At 34.2% G+C, this 25,415-nt stretch overlaps 1 protein-coding gene across 1 annotated transcript in view; it reads left to right on the top strand.

Moving 5' to 3' along the window:
• Positions 1-25,415, top strand: part of Oseg5 (intraflagellar transport protein Oseg5) — a 238,155-nt gene that overhangs the window by 130,937 nt on the left and 81,803 nt on the right. Inside the window, exon 8 of the mRNA XM_083040402.1 lies at positions 17,326-17,574. Within this exon, the coding sequence (XP_082896528.1) occupies positions 17,326-17,574 (249 nt within the window). The remainder of the gene's footprint in view (positions 1-17,325; positions 17,575-25,415) is intronic.

Below are 25,415 nucleotides of genomic sequence, written 5' to 3'. Positions count from 1 at the left end.
GTGTCATCGGTCAAGGAACTATAAAATGATTCGCGCAGCGGTAAACGCGTATCTTGCAACTTGTCAACACAGTCAATGTATTTATATGAAAAGATACCCTTCCGTGTTAATAAATTTAAATTTTCTGTCAGTAAATTTTGAAATTCCGATTGTAAAATTTTGAGTTTGTCTTTATTCAAAAAAGATCCCAATTTGTCAAGACTAGCACTGAGAAATTTGTATGAATCGATGAATCGTAATTTTACGCAAGCTTTCCGATTTTTGTCATCGTCAGTACTATTGACAATCTTTGTAAATGAAATGTATTTTTCTTTTGTTATTGGAAGCACATCTATGCGTCCTTCGTATGCGGTAGCTATTTCTTTGATGATAAAATGTGCGTCGTAGCCAGATAGATTGTGGAAAACTACAGGAATGACATAAGAGTCTTTGTAATTTAGATTAGTTTGAGTCCGCGGGACCCCTGTATCGCCCGGTCAGATGACAATGATTGCGTACTCGATTATCGTCCGGCGCAAATGGTTTCTCACAAATGTGACATTGCGTAGCGCTGTGAAATGTTTTCCACTCGTCCAATGTTAAATTTACCATGGAGACATTGGTGGACAGGATACCCTTTACGCGATACGCTAACTCCTCAAGTTTGTTGGCGAACCACGCGATACAATCAACGTTGCGATAAGATCGGTATGTGGATAATGTTTCATCGTACGAGCATTGCATATAGTACCCGACGCTAAATACCTCATGATGTTGATAATATGATGTGTGTTTTGGTTGTGTTTTCTTCAGCACACATTCCAAGTCGGCGTACACCACGAACGGAAGCTGCTCCTTTCTGTTGTAGTTGTCGAAGCCGATCCATTTATCTTTATCGCTTGGTAATCTGATGGCGCAGTCGTTCATTTCTCGACAGTCCACAATGTGAGCCTTCAATTTCTCGATCAAACTAAAGTAGTACAAGCATCTGTGAAAAAAATTACAATTTTATTTTCAATTATATATATACTGTTACGTCCGCGGAACCGATTCCGCGAGAGATCGCTAAGACCGCAACGCGTAACGCCGTTCAACCGCGTACTGGAAAATGAATAAACTCTCGTATGGAGAAAAGGACCTTTAATATAGCGAGCCAATACACGAAGACAATGAAGAATAGAAGGAATTGCATGTATTATGCGAAATAATTCGTGAATGTATCGAATACGTTCTTGACAGCCGCGGTACTCGAACTCCCCGACGACCGCTGTTGATCAACAACCCTTAGCGACGCCTTGACAACGCGATGTTCCTTGATCTCACAGAAGACTCGATGTTCGTAGACAGATTCAGGGACGTAACGTAATACGGACGTAACACGGACGTAACAATATATACCTATATATATATATATATATATATATATATTGTATATACAGGGTGTCCAGTGGTTCGCGTTTCACCTGTCGTGAGCAGGTAGAGTGGGTGGAACCGAATAGAAAAGTTTTTTACCATTTTGCAAAATTCGCAATAATTAATAAGAAATTAATTTAAAAAGATTTGCCAATTTGCGTGCCCTACAAGCACGCGGCAAGAAAAGACAGCCCAGTTTTACATGGTTACTAAATACGCGGTGAAAGAAACAGTCTAAAGTTACGCGGTTGCTAAGCGCAGGGAGGAGCAATCTACAAAAGACAATAGCATGTATGAGCAGCGGATAACGCTGGACCCCCAGAGTGGGCTGTCTCTTCTTGCCGCGTGCTTGTAGGCGCGCGAATTGGTCGATCTTTTTTAATTAATTTCTTATTAATTATTGCGAATTTCGCAAAATCGTACAGGATTTTTCTATTCGGTTTAACCCACTCTATCTGTCCACGACAGATGAAACGCAAACCACCGGACACCCTGTATATATATATATAATTTGCAATAAATATACGTACTGATCACAGATATATTTTTTACCATTGTGTTTGCTCAGTTGCGAGCTCACGAGGCGAGACAGATTTTTTATGTATCCGAAATGTCCAATGTTGTCGTTCTCCTCCACGTACAGCAAATTCACAGGTTTTTTTCTTTTTCGATCAGCGAGTCGTACCGGAAGAATTGATAGTTCTTTCTTCCTCTTGATTCCGTACACGTTGATTAAGATGTTATTTGCCAGTTCAAACTTTTTTATTTGATTCAACGTCATCGGAAACTCAATGTTTTGTAATTTAACACCGTCGTATAATACGGATATGACGATGTTCTCTTAGTATATTTTTCAGCTGGATGCAGTGCGGCCACCACTGATCACGCAAAACACGCATTGTCCGTTGATCGCACATTAATTACCGCTCTCTTCGTCATAAATTCTCGTGGCAATTTAATATGGCAGAGCTGTCCACGTTTTGCACTTTTCGGCCGATTTCCGAGGCTCACCGCCTAGCGGCCCCTACTTACGCTCGAGACCTTAGCAACGCGTGGCCCGATAACCGTAACTAAGACGCGCGGAGCTCTGTCTCAGGGACGGCGCATCTGTAACGCGATGCTGTTCCGTACCCCTTAACTAAATATTTTCAGTTTTTTAAAATCGCGATTTTTTAATTATTATTTTTTATTATTAATTATTATTTTATACTTATATTTATATATATTTATTATTAGATTATATTTATATTAGAATTAAAAGTGCAAAACGTGGACAGCTCTGAGTTAAGTGGTACGGAGCAGCATCGCGTTACAGATGTGCCGTCCCTGAGGCAGAGCTCCGCGCGTCTTAGTTACGGTTATCGGGCCACGCGTTGCTAAGGTCTCGAGCGTAAGTGGGGGCCGCTAGGCGGTGAGCCTTGGAAATCGGCCGAAAAGTGCAAAACGTGGACAGCTCTGTAATATGGCATTCTGCGCGCATAAGATTGCACTTGTTGACGTTGACCGTAAGATTGAGGATTCGTGACAACGCCCAACCACTATCACGTTCCTGAAACTCTTCCAGAGACGCCAATGTGGATTCTATGACGTGCCGCTCGTACCACTCGCGTCAATTGGACGTGCGAAAGAGTTCATAATTTTTCGTGTTAATACTTTTGTTGGCGCGTTTATCACCCATCACAAACTCACCGTTGAACACAGTATTTACTTTTATAGTTGTGTATTTTTATAACGTCTTGCACCTGCTGGAGTACTACACTACTAGCGTCTTCAAAAAATTGTCGCGGTTCGATATAGTCTGCGTTAATCACTGCACCGGTTAGTATACGATTTTCAAACGCGGTATCGATCTCTCGCCACACGAATCTTTTCACGTTTTTGTCGTCACTGTAATTACAACTACTAGGTATAAATTGTCTCTGCAATCGAGTTTTTGCACCCTCGAGTCGCGCGATTCTAGACACCAAAAATTGTCTATTTCCGATCGAGAGTCGCGGACGCTTGACACAGTTATTTTCTTCGAGCAGTTTGATAAATTCCTCGCAACGCTGCGCCCATGCAAAATACTCGCCCAAGGTGGCGACTTGATGGGACCGCTCCATTAGGTCGCGTTCAGTCTGCTCAATGTTTTCCATTTTTTTTACACTTTTTAAAATCACGTTGCAGTCTTTTACGGCAACAAGTAATCGCTTTTCGACCGACGTATCTGTGCCCTTTCAAATCACGTACTATGGTTTGACGCAACAGCAGTCCTCATTATATTTCATCTATTCCTTTCTTCCTCTCTTTGTTTAACGTACGGTCGATTGTTTAATTACATCTCAGAAAGGTGATCTTCCCTTTTATCACGTTATCGCTTATGGATGGGGAAGTAAAGGCACAAAGCAGCCGGACATCGGCGCTCATTTCTGTTTATAAAAATTCAAGCTGCCGGACATTGGCGCTAAGTCTTTCTAAACAATGAGAAAGAATCCTGCTTAGGGGGAGGGGGGAGGTACCGCGAGGGCGGCCGATATCGGTGCATAATGCAATACGGTATTTTACTGCGAAAAAAACATGTCCCGACACGTTCGTCGCGATAACCGCGGCACCCAAAATCTCCATCCTCTCAAATAAAATCATAGTAATATCTGTTTATAAATTTGAGCTGCGGGCATTGACGCGTAATGCAATACGCTATTTTGTTTATACCCGCGATAAAACAAAACGCGATAAGCGTCTCCCGCACAGCGATAAGCGCCCCCGTCCTAAGTGACGTCATCCTCCTCGCCACCGAGATTCCCCCCGCCCCGCGTGACGTCTGACCCCTTGCCGCGGAGAACCCCCCCGCTTCGCGCCCCCCTCAGAGTCCCATAGGTTAAAACTCCCCTTATATTCCTACTTAAATAGAAATAAGAATATTCTACACTCGGCCATTCTGACCGAGTAGTCGCCCCGATCACTCGCTTTTCTTATCTTCTTTATTTTTGCTCTCTGATGTCTCTGATTCTTAACGTCATCGTTGTCATTAACCCATGGCTTTATGTAATCTACCGCCGAGTATATTTGAAGGGATTTTTCATATTCATCAATCTTTCGCACAACATAACGGTGATTGCATAAGGCTTTGATGACCTCGTATGGTCCAAGATATTTATGCGCGAATTTAGCATCAGGGCTCTGCTGCGTGCGTCCACAAGCTCCCTCGGGATAAATAGAAAGCTCTTTCCTTCTCTTGTTATAATTTGCGTTATTCTCTCTTTGAATTTTTTCTATGCTCTTTTGAGTTTGCTCTCGTAACTCATCTCGATTGTCATTAAATGAAATAATTAATTCGCTCTGAAGAAGCTCCCTAATATCAAGATTATCACGGATGGATTCACACCCAGCATCGCCAGAAAAGGTCCGTCATCCCGATACACCTGTAACGTTGAATTCGAATACAGCTGCGCAACATCTAAATATTTATACCATTCGTGTGGTTTTGGGACTGACATTTTCGTTAGCAGGAGTATAAGAGTACGGTTTACTCGCTCAACTTGGCTATTCGCCCGCGATACCTCCGTAGTGATTAAGGCTCCTTGGTCCTTGCCGCGACCATGTTGGATTATGACTTCAGAAGCGAGAAAATACACGCTAAAAATTTTTGCGTGCTATTTTTAGATAAAAGATATTTTGATGAAACACAACTTCAGATGATTTTAGCACATTTTTAAAATACTTCAAAAATTATTTTTCCCTTCACAATCAATCAATAACCGTAAAATAATTGACATATCAGACGTTGTCATGCGGAATGACAGCGCATGTGCAAAGACCAGACGGACTGGGCTTTATATTACAATCATTTTACAGCTGTTGATTGGTTATGGGGAAAAAAGGATAGTCAACGTGGACCATATTCTTACTCAGCTTATGTTTATCGTGTATCAAAATTATTCTAATAGAAGCGTCCATCTGGCCACTCGCATGCGAAGATTCTTCTTCAACATTGTCAATGTAAACGCTGGGTAGTCTGTCGCAATTTTAAATTCTACCCTTTGATAAATTCTTATTGTCTTACACTATTTCGCATCGAGCCAACTCAAGCTCGCGTTTCGCAAGCTCCTTCTCACGCCTATAAAACTCGATTTCTTGTTAACGCAATGCACACGCATCGCCACCGTCCCCGTCATACTCATCCTCCTCCGTCATCCACGAATTCATCGGATCGGTCTCCATAAAGCGCCAGACTATGCGCGATTCGCAATTCGCGATTCGTGATTCATGATTTGTAGAGATTCGTTGGACATTCAGGAAGATTCGTTATCCGCCAATGGAACTGTCGTCGTTGTCGCAATCGTCATTTGTCGAACCGTCTCGAAAGTTCTCAACGTCTCTTTCTCTTCTTTTTTTTTAAACGTGTCTTTCGTAGAACTGTTTCGAACAAACACAAACGTCGTCTTCTTTACCTCATATACTTTCGAATTTCTTCCGATCCGATCCCGGATGAGCCTGCAAAAAGATGTACGATGTGATGATACTTGGTTAAATAATTTGATGATTATAAAGTTGATTTATTAATATAAATTAATATAATTAAATCATGGATCAAATATCGTAAATTAATCATTAGGAATAAATTGAAAGTTGCTTTTTTGCGGAAATGTATTAATTATAATGTAATTCCATCGCATTTAAAAAATCTTTTTAACTCGTTGGAAAATAATCTGAATCATATTAGAACCATCAATTCAAATATTTAAAGACCGTTTTTATTAAGAAACTGCTACACATTGAAATCAGAGATGCATATAGTGAGATCAGATTTGCGCACATAGGTATCTATAAGACATGTAATGCCATATATCATTGTATTCCGGTGTCAGTCTGTAATTCGTTTTTTATAAGACAGAATGGTCCATTGTATACGTTTTACTATAACGAATGCAATAGACTTGACCACAAATTCAATAATCTTTTTAACAAACATAACGATTTTAACAGCTATAAGAAACCGATCCATTATTGATGTCATCGTTCACATTCTACATTGAACTCTAATAGCACGACCAACTTTAAATATTCTTTTACCAAGAATACACCTCCGCCTGACGGCGGTCAAAGTCAGAGTATTGAAGTTTTTATCGACCCTACACCTTTCAGTGACGATCCCCAGCCTTTATCAGTGATAAGAGAGAAGTGGTTTGTCAATCTGTCATTTGTCTCCATCCCCAAGGACATCCAGTGTTTGTTGTAGCTGGGTGAAAATTTTAGTTTACCCATCTGTAACAAAGAGCGATTCATGATCGAGCTCATAAAAAACATTGAAAACAACCTTGTTAAATTTCCCAATAATGCTCAAGCGGAGATTAGAAGCCGCGCCACCACACTTATAAATAATTTTTCTGCCTCTCCCTTGTCTAACAACAACATACATACTAAAATTAAACATCTGACTACGATCACTAGCAAATTTTTTAAAGAAAATGATAATCTTATTTTGACTCATGCGGATAAAGGGAATGTAACAGTCGCTCTCGATAGAGACAAATATCTGGAAAAAATGCAGGAGTTACTCAGTGACAGAGGAACATATTCCATTGTCATTAAAGATCCTACAAAAAAACTAACCTCGAACTTAAAAGATCTCCTATCCAGATGGAAAAATTCGGGCTACATTTCATATGCCATGTACAGACATTTGTTATGTGCCGATGAAGTGCTACCGAGGGCCTATGGGCTTCCTAAAATTCACAAACAGAACTGCCCATTTAGAATCATTGTGCCTTGTCTCAATAGCCCTCTATACAAGTTAGCGCTTCATCTACATCGTATCATTTTCAGGAGTCTTCCCGCAGCTCCTAGCTTTGTTTCCAATAGTTTCGAACTAGTTAAGAAACTCTCCGACATCCGCATAGACGATAATTACAGATTGATCTCTCTTGATGCTGTTTCTCTCTTATCTACTCTTCTCTATCAACATTCCGATTAACATGGCTGAAGACTGCGTTTCTGACAGATGGAATTTTATCTCTACTAATTGTGATATTCCTAAGAACGAATTTCTCATCGCTATCGGATTAATTTTGAATTCTACGTTCTTCCGGTTTAACAATACCATCTATCAACAAACGTTCGGCACTCCGATGGGCTCCCCCCTCTCTCCGATCATCACGGACATTGTTTTACAAGACTTGGAGGGACGTGCTTGGAGAGACTAAACTTCAATCCTCCTTTCTACGTAAGATATGTGGACGACATCGCCCTCGCCGCTCCTTCTGACACGCTTTCATCTACTTTACAAATCTTTAACTCTTTCCATTCGAGACTCCAATTTACCACAGAAATTACAGAAAATGTCTTAAATTTTCTAGATGTCAGTTTGTTACTTAAAGACAATCAATTAATTTTTGATTGGTATCACAAACCGACATACTCAGGGAGATACTTAAATTTTCATTCCCAACATCCTCTCTGTCATAAAAGGAGCACAGCTATCGGTTTAATTGACAGGGCGTTTCTCTTATCACACCCTCTGTTCCATGCTAAAAATCTGACTTTTGTTATTAGTATTTTGATAGATAATGGATATCCATTAGAGTTTATCCTTCGCACTCTTCATGAACGTCTCAAAACTTTGTTTAATAAAATGAATTCTAATGTTAATAACGCCGATGTGACTGACTTGAGCAATAATCATACTCCATTTTTTACAATACCTTATGTATTATTCATCGCTAACAGAATAAAAAATATTATTAAAGACCAAGACATAAAACTGTCTTACTTCAGCCTCAATAAACTCAATAAATTTATCAAGGTACACAAAGACGCATTGCCTTACACATCCTTCAACAATATTGTCTATAAAATTAACTGTAAAGATTGCGACGCTTCTTATATTGGTCAAACAGGGAGACAATTGCATACACGGATTTCGGAACACAGTAGTCACATCAGACGTAATACTACTAACCATTCCGTCATTACTGAGCATCGAATATCTTACAGTCATGAATTTAAATGGGATGATGTTGAGATTCTCTACAGTGAACCGATATTGAATAAACGCCTTATCTCCGAAATGATTAACATCAAGAGACAAAAAAACAGCTTGAATTTACAGACCGACACAGATTGTTTACATTACGCGTATGCTAACATTATTGACAAACTCACGAGGATCTGATTTCACATTTGGTTTATTTATACACAGATTATATATTTTTTGACTTTGCTTTTTTCCAACCGACTTTTCAACCAGCATTTACCTTTTATCTAGTGCTTGGACAGAACTGTTCTTTATTGTGTAGTTTTAATTAGTTTTAATCTGATTTTTGACTTCGAGTTAACCGGCTCAATATGTTTATTTTCGGGTGGAGTCTTCTCATATTATGCCTTCTTCTCTATCGTAAGTAAAATCAATCTTTTCCAATAACTTTCCATCAATATACTTTGTCTTGTCGGTTGCTCCTTTAATTGACAGCTACATATTTTGTTGTGATCCAGACCTCTATGCAAGATCAAACCTTGGATGGAATCACTTGATCCAAGCTGCATCTGCTACCGGCCTATTAACCGGAGAGTGACGCATCCGGAGTAGACGTGCATACACTTTAACTTGCGTTGTGAGAATGACGCCGCTCAGAACTAAATTCTGTATATATCTCCGTTCCATAAATGCGTTCTATTTAATATTATTATTGCGACTTTCTTTTAACATCAATCTCTGTGCTTTGTTAAAGTAGATTTTATATTATTTTTGTGTCTCACACGCTGAAGATGGTCAAAAAAAAGGACCGAAACGTTCGTTGAAATTTAAATCATTAATTCTACTACACATTTATAATTTTCTGCGTCCCAACTGCGCCGGCTCGATACAGCCTCTTAATTCGTTTTTATATTTAATATAATAAAATAAAATTGATTAAATGAATTGCAAAAATAGGTATCACTATGAGCGGTAAATCTTAAGACGGATACGGCCGAGTATATATAATATAGAAGTATTTCTAATTTAATAAAAGTATTTCTAATTTATTTCTGAAGAATTTTCGGGATACATTTCATCGGACTAAATTTCGGAATATAACTTTAATATAATATAGTTTAACTATAATATATAGCTAATATTCCTTGTTAAATTTGGCATTAAACATGCTTTACTTTTGGCTATTAGACTATTTTTAAAATTTTTAAAAATGCGGAGCAAGAGAACATTTTCGAAAAAATATATTTTCAAAAAATTTTGCACTGTTAAAAAAAATATATATGTATATTAAATAAATATATATATTTTAAAAATATAAATTGAAAAATATATATTGTTGTATGCCTCGAGCAAGGCACCAGGTGTCGCGTCAAATTTGGGATGGGAATCCGCGGGCGTCAGGATTGTCCGGTCCGGGTGAAGAAAATTGTAGTTTTTTCTGTTAATATACTTATTTTATTTCAACTTGCTTTACACTTTTATTTTATTTCCTGTATTCGTTAGAGTACTCACGCTCGCGTCGTATCCTCGAATGGTTTAGGATTACGGTCGTTTGGCGACGTTCGTACAACTTAGAACATTCGGCGGTTCGCGTATGTTAATATCTTAGCGATGACGTTACTCATAATTTGGTTCTTAATTTGCGACTGCCGCGAGCGCGTATACTGTTCGGTTTTATAGCCGAATTTTGAAATCTTTTGATCGGAGGAGGTGCCTGGTAACAGGCTCTCTTGGTCAAAGTCTTGGATGCTAAAGTTTCTCTAGTAAGAGTTAAGACACCGGGCTATCAATTGCTGATTGATTATTCCAATCCGCCATATGTAATAGCCAAAGTTAGCGGAAAATTTAAATTTATAATTACGGAAATTTGTTGATATATGCTTTTATGAACAAAAATTATATATTTATAAAGATATTAATTTAGTTTCAAATGATTAATGTTTATCTAAACTATTTTTTGTAAAAATAATTCACGATCTAAAGAGAATTTTGATTTTATACTTATTTAAACATATCCTATGTTCTTCTTGCTGCACTAGTAGTATTTTTGTAAACATGTGTAAAAATGTCCCATAACAAGCAATAAAAGTTTTGGTTTTCTTTGTACACGCATTGGCAGGAATGGTGTCCGGCGTTAGATGTGTGCGAATACGTGTATGACTTTCGGCTGTCATACACGTATTCGCACACATCTAACGCAGGACACCATTCCTGCCGGTGTGTGTACATACAAATCTGTTAAATATATCTGTTAAAAATAAAAATAAACTTTTTGAAGAAAATTAAACATTTTTTTTATATTATTCATCTTTGATTCATTATTTCATCTTTGAAATATATACTACGCAAAACAATTAGGGGAGCGCTTTAAAACTTGCAAAATTTGATGATTTTTAAGAAGCCATATCTCAGCTTAGAGAGGTCGTAGAACAATGTTTCTGGGCGCATTTTAACGGGTAAAGCCTCAACTTTAAAGTGGGTAATATAGCATTATTCGTCTCATCGAACTGTTTTTTGTGTGAGGCTTAAAATCAGATGGCGAAAAAACTCTGGAAATTTCTTGACTTTGTAGTTGTCCATGGAAAAAGCAGGGATAGAACCATAAATGCCACCATATTGGCTTAGTAGGAACCCTTCCCTTTAGAATGCCAAGAAACATTGCTCTATCATGCCTAGGAGCCGAGTTATCGCATTTTAAAGTCACCCCTGCATTTTGCAAGATTTTTAGCAATACCGCCAGCATTCGCGTTATTCAGTGTGCACAACGGGAAGGTGCACACTGGATAACGCGAAGGTGTACGGCAATGTTAAGTGTGTGCGTGATGCGTGTGTGTGTGTTTGTCAGCAGAGATAAGGACCCCACGGCAGTGTTGCCAGATACTAGAGGAAGAAGTGTAGTACCAACTTAGAGAAATAGTAGTATATATGTCGTACCAATTTGACAAATAGTAGTACAAATAGTCGTATTATACAATTTATTTTTTTTTTTAAAGAGAAGCATGCTTTTAAATTTTTATACGTTATATATCACAAAGGAGACAATAATTTGTAACAACTTTTGGATTTTTGCAGTATATATAGCACAAAAAATAAAATTTAATTATATATTATAACATATTAGATATAATTATCACAGTATATAATATATATATTATATATAATTATATATCTCTCGTTACAAATAATACAATGCATCTTTATCTAACACCAAATAATTTCTGTTTTGCTCTCCTCGTCTTGTATCTCTTCTTTTTTTTCTTTATTTTTTTTGGATATAAAATGTTTGATGTCATTCTTTCTAACATTCTTGTGGTTGGCTGAAATAAAGCACTGCCAAGTTTTTCTTTTTCTTCTCGTGATCTTCTCACACATTCTGCGGCCAATAATCGCTCGGCCAAGGCGCTCCATTAACTGTTTTAATGTTTAATTTATTCCTATAACTTGTTTTTATCAAGTTTATGAAATGTACAAAATGAGATAGATTTAAATAATTGCATTTATTATATAAAGAAGCTAAAGAGATATTAGACAAATATTTACAATTATTTATTTTTTAGTTTATATGCATATGTTTATCTGACTAAAAATTCGTTCGCAATCTGCATTTGAATGTGGTAAACTTAGTATACCAAGAGCAAATGTAGCCAATTCATCAAATTGAAGCTTTCCTGAAATATCCTTACTATCTAAAACATTATTCCAAAAGTTATCTGCACATGTTTCTGCAATATCTTTAGGTAGAAGTGCAGCAAAAAGAGGAAGGCGACGCCATTGATCATCTATTACTTGCATAGTCTTATGACAATTATCATTATTTGTGTCAAAAATTCTCGGAACTAATTTCATTAAAGTCATGAGTGTTGGAGTTGTATCTCGATATGATAATGATATAGCATTTTTTGGACGCAGGGCTGCAAGTTTAGTCAAAACAGGATCTTGCATATTGTAGCGACGTGATATTTGCAATGCTGATATCTAAAAAGAATGAGAACTTAATGTAAAAGATTGAAAAATTCGATCAATATTAAAAAATTAAAATAAGTAGATAAGTAATTGAAATATTATTATATTTTTAATAAATGTATTAAAAAATACCTTTAGAAATTCTCTACATCGCCAGAGAAATTCATCTTTTTCCTTTTGTTGAATAACAACATTTTGATCATTAATAGTTTGAAGAACTTTTATACCCAAATACATTTGTGAATATGGAATAAATTCTTCTTCTTTGCAAGGATTTATATCAGTAAGTGCAGTTTTCATAACATAATTTCTGTTCATATAGCACAAAAGAATTTCCTGATAAAGGCTTACTATTTTATCATGAAGTCCAGTGATAACAGCTACATTTGTTTGAAAAAAACGATTAAAATCTGTAAACTTTGGTAAAATCCATTGAAGAAAGAAAAAATATAATTTTGTTACTGGATTATTAAGCTCTTTAAAAATTTGTTCTGTTGCTTGTAACCGTTCCAGTAACCATCTATCAGTGAAAAATAATCTCAAAGCTTCCCATTGTTCGATAATGCGTTCTGCAACCATCGTTAAAGAGAGCCAAATTGAGATGGATGTAATATTTTGTGTGGTGCTACATTAATAAATTCTTGAAATGCATAGAATTGGCATTGCCTTTTTGCGCTTGATTTAAAAAAATTATAAATATTTCTTGCGAAATCTTCAACTGATCTTGGAAGGCTTTTACAAGCTTCACTTGCACACAAATGAGCAGAATGGCATACACATTTTAAAATAAATATACCAGGACATTTTTCTTTGAATCTGCTAGCTACTGAGTTATGTTGGCCCATCATTGTACTGCATCCATCTGCAGCAAATCCAATCATATTCGAAAGAGGTACTGAATTATCTTCCAGAGATTTAATTATTCCTTTAAATAAATTTTCTGCCGTTGCATCTTCATTAGCGTTGGATGAATCATAAACTTTATATAATTCCCAAAATTCACTGACAATCTTTTTCAAAATGGTATTAATAAATCTTACTACCACACAAGCAGTTTTTATACATGATACATCAGTTGATTCGCCTGTGAGAAGACTGAATTTAGTGTTTCTTAATACTTGAGCTAATTTCTCCTTATGAGAAGCACGATACTAGTTGCCTTAGTTCTTTTCATTGTAATATTCTTCACTATAGGATGGTCATGACAAATGTCTTTAAATAGATCTACTAAATGATCAGCTAAACGAAATGGCAGGTTGTGTTCTGTCAAGAATCCAACTAATTTTATTTCACTAGATGTAGTAGCTTTGTCTACACTTTGTTTTTTGTCAGTAAAACATGAAATAGATCGTTGTTTCACAGTTGCTTGCATTTTTTGTATATGTTTTGCACTTTGTCCATGTCGTTTAATTACTATTAAATCTGCATTCATTGAATAACCACAATAAATGCATTTTGCTTTATATATATCATTTTGGTCACGACTTAACCAAACACTCAATTCTGGTTGAGAAAGCCATTTTTCTGTAAATTTTTGTTTTCGATGCTTCTTTCTAGGTGCTTCTTTTACTTCATTTTCTTTTCCTAATGTATTCTTATATGAATTAATCATATGAGAGCTAAAGAAAGAATATTTAAAAAAAATATGTATCAAATGCGAGAAAAAATATAAAGAAATATTAAATAAAATATTAAATTTAAGTTGTTTAATTCTTGTAAAATATAAAATAATTTGAAAATTACTATAGTTTCTTGAAAAAAACATCTAAATTTTACAGTTAAATATATATAGTTTACCTTTTCTTCTTTGGAGGTACATTTTTTACTGAAGGTTCATCCATATCACTTTCATCCATATCACTAACAAGATGTATCTAAAAATTAAGCAATAATTAATTTTTCTTATAAAAAAATTAAATACAATATTGTTAATGCATTAAAAAATATATATATTTTACATTATAATTAAAATCATTTTTAATTTATAATAGAATACAATAGAATAGAATAGAAACATTATAAAATAAAAATACTGAGATATTAAATTGCGTAATCAAAATAACTTTAATATTAAATTGTAAATATTCTATTATAAGGTATCGTACACTTAAAATATCAAAATATATATTTATTAATTAAGAAATGTTTAAATATATTATATTAAAATATTTAAGAAGAACACGATATATAAATAATTTATTTATATGTATTAAACATAAATTTATTATATACAAGAAAAAATTGAAAAAAAGATTAAAAAAAAGATAATAATTAGTTTTTGTAAATATTTGCGATCAAGGTTACACAAAAGGTTACACAAAATAATAAATATGGAAGATACGAAAACTACAAAATTATAACCTTTAATTGATCCTGCTAAGATTTATATAACCATTAATCATTATATTATTGCTTTAATTTCGTGAAATAATGTACATTAAAACAAACTTTAACTTACCATTATGTTTGCAAAATAACAATTTGGTTGTATTAAATATATACAACACAATGCTGTTATGACCCATATGATTGTCCAATAACAATTAATATTTTGTAATTCGTCACGCACTCTTGAACTTGAAGTTAATTTATAATTTTGTATCATTTTATTGCAACCGTTTTATGCAACTGCAAAATAATTCACATAAATCTTCGTTTTTCGTTATCACGTGGTTATCACACAGTTTGGACATATGCGACACTAGTCCATTCATTTGATTGGTCAAAGCAATCGAAATAATGGCTCATGTATGGTGCTCTCCAATTAGAAATACACATAAACACAATGTCACATGATTGTCTATCGAATAGAGAATTTTTGAAGTCCCCCAAATTTTTTTATTTGATATAGCCAATCGTGTGACATTGTGTTTATGTGTGTTTCTAATTGGAAAGCACCTGTAGAAAGAATGTGAAAACGCATGCGCACAAGATCAATTTATCGCTCATGAGCCTTAAGGTTCCATCGAAAACTTTATTACGTGCGAATAGTAGTATAAATAGTCGTACATCGTTGAATAGTAGTACAAAATAGCATACGACACCCCTTTCCTGTCGTATATAAGGAAAAATATGAAATAGTTGTATGACTATAGTCGTACGTCTGGCAACACTGCCCCACGGTTCGTCACTTCCGCTGCTGTGTGTGTGGGTGTATGGGTGGGTGTGTGTGGGTATGTGGGTGTGCGCGCATACACCCACATACATACTCACATACACCCACACACGTACACACACACCCACCTATACACTCACACACACAGCAGAGAAAGTTTGGAGTCGTTAACTACCGCGGGAGTGACGAACCATGGGGTCCTTATCTCTGCTGACACACACACACACACGCATCACGCACACACTTAACATTGACGTACACATACACCATACACATGATGCGCAAAATCCGACCGAGCAACCTTCCCGTGGTGCACATTGGATAACGCGAATGCTGGCGGTATTGCTAAAAATCTTGCAAAATGCAGGGGTGACTTTGAAATGCGATAACTCGGCTCCTAGGCATCATAGAGCAATGTTTCTTGCGGCATTTTAAAGGGAAGGGTTCCTACTTTAAAGCCAATATGGTGGCATTTATGATTCTATCCCTGCTTTTTCCATGGACAATTACAAAGTCAAGAAATTTCCAGAGTTTTTCCGCCATCTGATTTTAAGCCTCACACGAAAAACAGTTCGATGAGACGAATAATGCTACATTACCCACTTTAAAGCTGAGGCTTCACCCGTTAAAATTCGCTCAGACAACATTGTTCTACGACCTCTCTAAGTCGAGATATGACTTCTTAAAAATCATCAAATTTTGCAAGTTTTAAAGCACTCCCCTAATTGTTTTGCGTATGTGTATATATATATATAATCTGTAAGATACCTGTAAGAGATCTTACTCTTTCTGCGCAACTCTTTATATTTTGAATGTGTGCGCCATGACATCATATAGACGTCATGGCCATGTAGTCGGAAGTGCGCGAACATTTAAACATCTAAACATGCGAGTAAGGTTTCTAAGCGGTTGTTTATCTGGTTGCTCTGGTTATAGGCGAATTAATTAAGAAGCTACACAAAATGTCAAGACGAGCGTCTCTAAGCTTGTTCGGCTATATTATTTAAATAATTAGTTACAGTAAGAGAGATACACGAGTGTAAAATCATTAATAAATGCTTGTTACAAGATCAAGTGTTGTCTTGATTATTAAGAGCAGCTCAGAATAGCACTCTTACATATTATTATTATATTATTATTATATTGTTCTAACAGCATTTTTGAGTTTTTTTCAGAAGTACAATTTTTAGATAATTTTTGTCGTAGATAATTATATACTTATATACTGTATTTAACCTTCTTTTTTAATTTATCTTTTGTATTGTATAAATAAATGTTCAAGTGAAATATATCAATTCAAAATTGGCGCGTAAACAACTTCCGGAATTTGGCTATATATGGCGCATTGTCTTAGCTCTTACTAGAGGAACTCTACTGGATGCAAGCGAAGGAAATTCGAAGTCTCCTTCGCTTCGCTTGCATTTTTGTAACTTTTAGCTTTCGCGCATGTCTCGCTGCGTATGCGGTTTTCTCGCGGCCAACGCGTTGTCAAGCGGATGTAATTTAAGTAGTTATAGCTATTTCGAGCTATAAGAATATATATTAAAAATATATATATGTACAATAAACCATAAACTTTTATTTAAACTTTTTTAAAATATTTTTTACCGTTTCGATGGTATTTTTTTTGGCTCAGAAATATAAAAACTAATTCTTTTCAATGAAATGTTTTATCTTCTAAACTAGACAACTAGACAATAAATAAAAAATATTTGTCTCTTATTGTGATCTAAATTACAACATATTCAAACATTAAAAACGGAGATGGACATTTGGCTAATGTTCCTTGTTAATATCTTAAAGGGGTGATAAGTTGGCGCAAATTCATATTATCTGCAGCCTATATTCTTTGTCTTCTAATTATATAATATAAAATGTTAATAATAATGTTAATAAATTTTAGAAAACTAGAATGGGATAATTACGAAGTCACGTTGATAAGAAGAAAAGTAATCGAGGTCAGAGAAGTTGGCAACGAAGTTCATGAAGTATTGGAAATTTCCGATCGTGTTGTACACCTCGAATTTGGCTTTGGTCATTTAGTTGTTATTACACCTGCACAATGTCACATATATTCAGTGACAAATTGGAATACACCGGCGATATTTGATTTGAAAAAAAGCATGAATTCTGCGGTAATCCTTGCAGAAAAGTAAGTAAAAATATTTAATATATGTATAAAATAATCATTTTTGTTTGTTTACATACATTTTATATAGTTATAAAGTATAGTTGTATATAGTTATATAGTTATATAGTTATATAGTTATAAAATTCTTTGACTAATTTTAAACCGTTTTCTTATAGAAATTTTATTGTACATCGTTTACATTTAATTGATTGTATGTACATATTATTTTGTAGATTGTATATACAAGATGGCCCAGAATGTTTGGGACTAAATTCGTGTGCAGATAGAGCGGACTAAACTGAGTCGAAAAGTCCTCCATCATTTTGCAATTTTCGCAATAGTTAACGAATTATTAATTATTAAAAATTGTTGTATTAGCCCGGCTGTTAAATGCAAGTGCGCGGCAAGATGCGGCCGCCCAGCGATCGAGGTTGCTAGGCGCGGGTAGTTGTTTATTATAAACGGCAATGTTTATTACAAGTCTAGCAATCTCGATCGTTGGACGGGCGCATCTTACCGCGCGCTTGCATTTAACAGGGCTAATTTTTAATAATTTTTAATAATTAATAATTCGTTAACTATTGCAAAAATTGCAAAATGGTAGAAGACTTTCCGATTCATTGTCAGTTTAATCCGCTCTATCTGCACACAAATTTAGTCCCAAACATGCTGGGACACCCTATATAATTGATTCTATAAAATATAATTTTTTTTAAATATCAAATTAAACATTAAATTTAAGTAAAATATAATGACAATTAATTAATATATATATATATATATAAATACTATATTTTATATATATTTAGAAATAAATTGGCTATGAAACGCGGATGATGGTGCGTTATAGCGAAAATTAATTTTTTCGAACTTTGATACATGTGCACGGAGCACAAAAACAGTTATTATTTACAGGCAAGAGAAAAATATATTGGATTGAAGGATCTGAAGCTCAGTGGTAAGAGCAATCGCCCGACCAAAGCAAAAGACTGGAGTTCGATTCCCAATTCAGCTACTTCAACCCGATATTTTTTTCGCCTACATCTCTTTAGGGAAATCAGAGGGGAACATAGGAATTAAAATTCTCGAATTAAGAATTAATTCCAAAAAATAAGTTCTGGCAACGCACCAAACAAAATTTTCGTGCCCCGTGTACATGTTCTAGCGAAAAAGTTAATTTTCGCTATTACGCACCAACATCCGCGTACGGCTCTCAGAGTCAATTTATTTCTAAATATACATATATTTAATATATGAGAGCATATAGAGAGCTTTTAAATTCTTAACATTATATTTTATTTCTCATAAATTTCATTTTTTATAAAAAATTATTAAAATTTTCAAATCACAATGGCATAATAAGTTATCAAATATAAAGTCCGTATACATATACATTATTCTAATGTAATCATATAAATTAAAAATTGCTATGCTTAAGAAAGAAAAACTTTCTTTCGTTCGTATATTCATATATTCTAATCTTTTCCTCTATTTTTTTAAAATCCTTTCCTTTCCTTTCTTTGAAATAAGATGTGGGTGTACTTCCGAAAAGCCCACACCTCCGATTGTTTTGAAATTTCGTATACTATTGTATTTTGACGCGTTGATTACGAATATGACAATGAAAATTGGCGACAAGGTCATCTTCAAGGTCAAAATGAAAGAAAAATGGCTTTTTTGTACATTTTATTTCATTACCTTAATGAATATTGATTCTAGTAGAAAAAGTTTCAAATAAAAGTTGTACTTCTATTAAAACGTAACTTTTATGTTCTATACGCTATTGATGTAAAAGCAGTACTTTACGATAAAAACGCAAATTAACATTTTGAGTGTTCTATCGACTGGGACACTTATGTTTCTACAATTCTACATGGGTTTGCAACTTTTCACGCGAAGCGAGGTTTAACCCGAACCTATGTGTGTAGTTTTTTTGGTAGTGGAGCCCCCCCGCAGGGGGACGGGACCCACTGTGTCCACGCATACACTTTTCCACGCGAAGCGAGGTTTCACATGGGTTTGTAACTTTCCACGCGAAGCGAGGTTCAACCCGGACCTATGTGTCTAGTTTTTTCGGTAGTGGAGCCCCCCGCAGGGGGCGGAACCCACTGTGTCCACGCATACACTTTTCCACGCGAAGCGAGGTTCCACATGGGTTTGCAACTTTCCACGAGAATTGTAGAAACATAAGTGTTCCAGTCGATAGAACACTCAAAATGTTAATTTGCGTTTTTATCGTAAAGTACTGCTTTTACATCAATAGCGTATACAACATAAAAGTAGCGTTTTTAATAGAAGTACAACTTTTATTTGAAACTTTTTTTACTAAAATCAATATTTATTAAGGCAATGAAATAAAATGTACAAAAAAGTTATTTTTCCTTCATTTTGACTTTGAAGATGATCTTGTCGCCAATTTTCATTATCATATTCGTAATCAGCGCGTCAAAATACAATAGTATACGAAATTTCAAAATAATCGAAGGTGTGGGCTTTTCGGAAGTTTATCCGATTTATCAAATAAACACACATAAGTAAAATTTTTTTTTAAATTAATAGATAATCTTAACGATTTTTATTTGAAATCAGAACATGTAATTCTTATAAACTTTTGCATGTTAAAAATTTGTTGGGCGCGAGATATTCGAAAGGGCAAGAAAAATGCAGATTAAAGAAAAATCTATTTGAAAATAAAAACAAAAACATAATATGCATTTTGAAACATTTAATTTATAGAAATATGCAAATTGATATTGTGATTAAAATTAGAATTTCCAATATGTTTAATCTCAACATTAACAAAAAAAATTTTTAATATATAGTAATATACATATCGCTATTGTGTCTAAAATTATAATAATGAATAAAGTGATTGTAATAAAAACAATCGTTACGGATCTGCTAAAATTTAATAAATAATTAAGTCTCAGTATGAGTTGGCTTCGAGAACACGGCCGCGGTTAATAAAAGCGCATGAATATATTTAATATATAAATTTAATATAAAGAAATTTTACAATAATAGCGCACATTTTAGTTCTTTTTTGGAGTCTTGCACTGAAGAAGGCTCAAAAAAAGCTGAAACGTTCGCTCTCATTGTAAAATTTCTTTATATTAAATTTATATATTAAATATATTCATGCGCTTTATTAATCGCGCCTGTGCTCTCAAAGCTAACTCATACTAAGGCTTAATTATTTATTAAAATTATAATAGTTTTCAATAGTCAATTTCAAAAGTCAATTTCCTGTTTTTATGCTGTCATTTTTATTTTCTGTGTATCGACACAAGAATTGCAAAGGGGGCGCAACAAAAATTGATATTAAAAAAGTGGGCATACATGAAAGAAGGGAAACACTGTATTATGGGATTTTATGTGGATTTTAAAATTGTATAAAATAATGTAAAAAAGATGATTTCTTTAATATTAAAGAATCTATTTAAAAATATTAAAGAAATAATCTGTCTTCAATTGCAAAATCTAAAGATCCTGAATTTATTATTGATTTTATTGATTTATTTTTATTTAATTGTAACGGTTGTTGTTTTAACTTTTAATTCTTTAATATGTACAATGATTTACAAATGTATTCGAATATTATATTTAAAACTTTTAATCAATGTATGTTTACAATGTGTTTGTTAAATTGAACTGTTTAAAACAGTATAATGTCTATAGTAAGGGAAAAAGATAAGTAAAGTTATACAATTAGGATTATTTGTATAAATAAAATTAAAAAATAATTCAACAATATATACAGTATTTAAAACACATTTATTATGAATAAACGCCATCAGTGAGTCACAAAAATATTCGAACGCTACAAATTCATTGATGATTTTTTAACACTCAGCAAAAAAAGCGGTACACTTGAAAAGTAATAAAAAATGGTCAAACTTCAAATATTTATAACTCAGCTAATAATTATGATATATATATTAAGGTTTAAAAAACAAAAATAAAGCTTGAAGTCTGTAGTTTGACAAAAATTTTAGTGTCGATTACGTGGAATGATCAGTTTTATAATGACGAATGACAGAGTGAGAACCTGCAAAACTGATAAATAGAAGATCTACTTTCCTGAATTGCATGGAGTAAATGAGTTGACGTAGCTCATGGAATAAAAAGCGCGTAAAAATTAAAATTTTTCTCTTTAAAATGCGCTTTAGCGGAATTCGATGCGATAATTTTTCGCCGAGTTATGTTAAGGTAGTTCTATCGTTTTTCACACTTCTTACGAATTTTTTGAAATTTTAATATGTTGTAGACGGAGTTAATATCTATCGATTTTTGAACGATTTTGACGAAATTTTGAAGTCGATTCACCGTTTAGTTTAACAGTTATTTACAATTAAAAATAGCATTTTTTGTGCCTGTGTCCTATACACCACGTGAAAGGATGGCATTTGCATCACATTTTAATATATAACAATAGAACGGATTTTACGATTTTAATAAAAAAACAGTGGGGTATACAACATGAGTTTGAAATTATTAAAAAAAAAAAAAATAAATTTTACCGTTTAGTTTCAAAGATACCACTTTGTAAAGAAAAAAATTTTTTTTCAAACGGAACACGGAGAGAACTTGCGATGATGATGTGGCAACGCTGTACGTGACAGCTGACTGGTAGGCACACGTTTATCAAGACTTTTTTTCTTAATGAACCAACCTTTCAAACGCAATTGATCTGACATTATTAATAAATTCCTACAAACATAAAGTATCTGTCAGACAATCTGTCAAGACAATCGAAAGAGACAGAACTGCGATGTTGCCACGATTATCACGCCGCTTCGTAAATGTGATAGTAGTGTATTCATGCATGAGCTGTTTCTATGTGAAGAGGTTCGGACTGTACAGACTCAGTCAAAAGTGTTGCTTCGGTAGCATTGTATAAACGGTGAATTTCCTTATCGACTGGAAGCGAAACTTTTAGTTGATATTGTAGTGATAGAACTACCTTAATCTGAAAAAGTCGATTTTTTGACGACAAATTATGATTTAAAATATGTGTCCGCTATCTATTCAATTTGAGGCGCTGCAATTCTGTTCAAGAATGTTGAATTGAATGCGAGGTATTCCAAAGCAAGTGTAAATCATGCTGGCACCACGCGCAAACGGAGGCCGAGTAAAAACTCGCGAGTTTTCGCCGGTAAGAGTTCAGAACTATCCTTCGATCCTTCCCCGGGAGTCGGAGGATATCCATGAGGATTTCTCCGTGTAAAGAAAAAAAAAGAAAAAATAAAAAGAAAAAAGTCACACATTGATGTTTTAAATAGCTATTTTTAAATATGTTTGAGCTATGTTGAACTGATTCACTCCATGCAACTCAGGAAAGTGGACTTTCTATTTATCAGTTTTGTAGGTTCTCACTCTGCCATTCGCCATTGCAAAACTGATCATCCCACTTAATCAACACTAAAATGTTTTTCAAACCACAGGCTTTAAGCTTTATTTTCATTTTTGAAACATATCCCCTCAATATCATAATTATTAGCTGAGTTAAAAATATTTGAAATTTGACAATTTTTTACTACTTTTCAAATGTACCGCTTTTTTTCAGTCGAGTGTATATCTTAACACTGAATGAAAACATTAGCACTTTCAGCTGATGCTAAGATATTATTATAATAAAATTAACATAAAATTGTGCATTGTAATATTGAATATAAACATAGTAAATATTCAGAAAAAGGGACACCGGTCCGATTTATTGAAATTGATATATGTTATAAAGGGTGAATTTATGAATAACTTTTACTTAACAACTATGTGGAGATCGCATATAGTTTCCGAGATATATTAATTTAAAATTAAAATTTGTTAATATTAGAGAAACAGGATAACCTCATTATTTTGATCTTGATATATGTTGTCAAGGTCATCATTCTAAATAACCTTGAAAAAAGTGGCGCTCACGATCCGTTCAAAAGTTATAAAGCATTAAATTTTTTGTTTTGTACAATACAAAAGCATGATACAATTTGGGTTATACAGGATATTTCAGACCTACTGTCTAACCTGTTAATAGCAGATTCCTGGGATCATTTGGAGACGATTTTTCCTTAGCGAAAATGTCGAAGCACCAATAATTTTCGAGTTATAGGCGATTGAAAATAAAGGGTTTTTCGCAAACTAAAAACCTTGTGGAAATAAAATATTAACAAAATCATATTCTTCAGTTAATTTCAGGTAGAGTTTACTTTAATAGAATTTTAATTTAAGGCTTAGTTACAAAGATACATGATGACAAAAATTGAGAACATGCAAAAAATGATAACCTTCCTCGACATTTTTGCTGAGGAAAAATCGTCTCCAAATGATCCCAGGAATCTGCTATTAACAGATTATACGGTAAGTTCGGGACACCCTGTATAACCCAAATCAAATTTTAGTTTTAAATCAGAAATAGGTTTGGGTTTTAACCTATACCACAGTATAAGTATACACAGAAGCGTCACTGAGCTGTCGGCACCTTTGATGTAGTTGTCCCAAGTTACATGACCCATCGCCACATTGAAAATTGTACACCGCTTAAATTTGAATACTCAGAGTAAAATGTAAAGTTAGTTTTTATATAAATAAATAAATAGAATGTTAATTTTTACATTAGAAATAAATATTTTTAATATCATACACCTTTTCAGATTATCAAAAACAGGTTATAATACAGATACTTACAGGTTATTAATGTTATAATATCGTACATATGGGCGCAGCCATATCTTCAAATGTACGACCGACGCATGCACTGAAAATTGGTCTCGCAATAGAACAAAGAAGTGACGCTACTGTTTGTATCTATACTGTGCCTATACCTTCTATAAATATATAATCTATTATTATATATTTATTATATCTTCCGGAAGTGGAACCTTCTCGTAGGAGGGGGTGGGGCGAAATTCACTGCGTCCACGCACGTACTTTGCAAGACGAAGCGAAATTCACTGGATGGTTTTATTATTGTGTGTCAAGGTCGCATGCGCGATCGCCAATAGAAAATATATACATTATATATAATCCTAAAAGGTTAAGGTTAAATAAACTTCGCTTTGTCTTGCAAAGTAACTATATGCCCCAAATATATTTCTAATTTTAAATTGAAATTAGGTTTGCATTAGATTAAAATTTTGTATGGTGGGAGTACAGGCAGAGGAGCCTCCCCGGTCTACGTTTTTATTTTATAAAATAATGAGAGAAATATTTTAGAGAGATTAAAAAGAATTAGAGCAAGTATTTACAAAATTATTAAGAAAAAATATGTAACTGCTAGTTGCAAATTACATATTTTTTCTTAAAAACAACTATGCGTTTTCTTTACATCAATTGATTTATCTCATTATTTTGTGCATAAAAGTATTAAGGTAAGATTATTGCAAAATGAATATCTTACGGGATATTTAATAGTTTATGTACAACTATGCTACAATAAAATATCTCGTAAATTATTCACTTTTTAGTCATTCAACTCTTATAATTTTTTATGCCAAATATTACAAGAAAACGATTTTTATAAAAAAATTATATTGGTTTTATTTTAAAAAAATGAGGGAGTACTCTGCGTTGATACCACTGCTTTCCCAAACATTTCTTTTATCCATCTTTTCAAGCACCTTGTTCCATTTAATTAAAAAAATTCAAATTAATATTTTTAGAAATGGCGGAGAAAATAGCTTGTAATACTTTATGTGGGACACCCTGTATATAGTGTGCATGCGCGCGCGCGTGTGTGTGTGTGTGTGTGCGTGCGTGCGTGCGTGCGTGCGTGCGTGCGTGCGTGCGTGCGTGCGTGCGTGCGTGCGTGCGTGCGTGCGTGCGTGCGTGCGTGCGTGCAGTACTCTGCGTTGATACCACTGCTT

This window comes from Prenolepis imparis, unplaced genomic scaffold, assembly GCF_030444845.1.
Source record: "Prenolepis imparis isolate NDT839.2.m4 unplaced genomic scaffold, iyPreImpa1.0 SCAF_6, whole genome shotgun sequence".
NCBI classification, from domain to species: Eukaryota; Metazoa; Arthropoda; class Insecta; order Hymenoptera; family Formicidae; genus Prenolepis; species Prenolepis imparis.
This window is presented reverse-complemented; position numbering and strand designations above follow the sequence as displayed.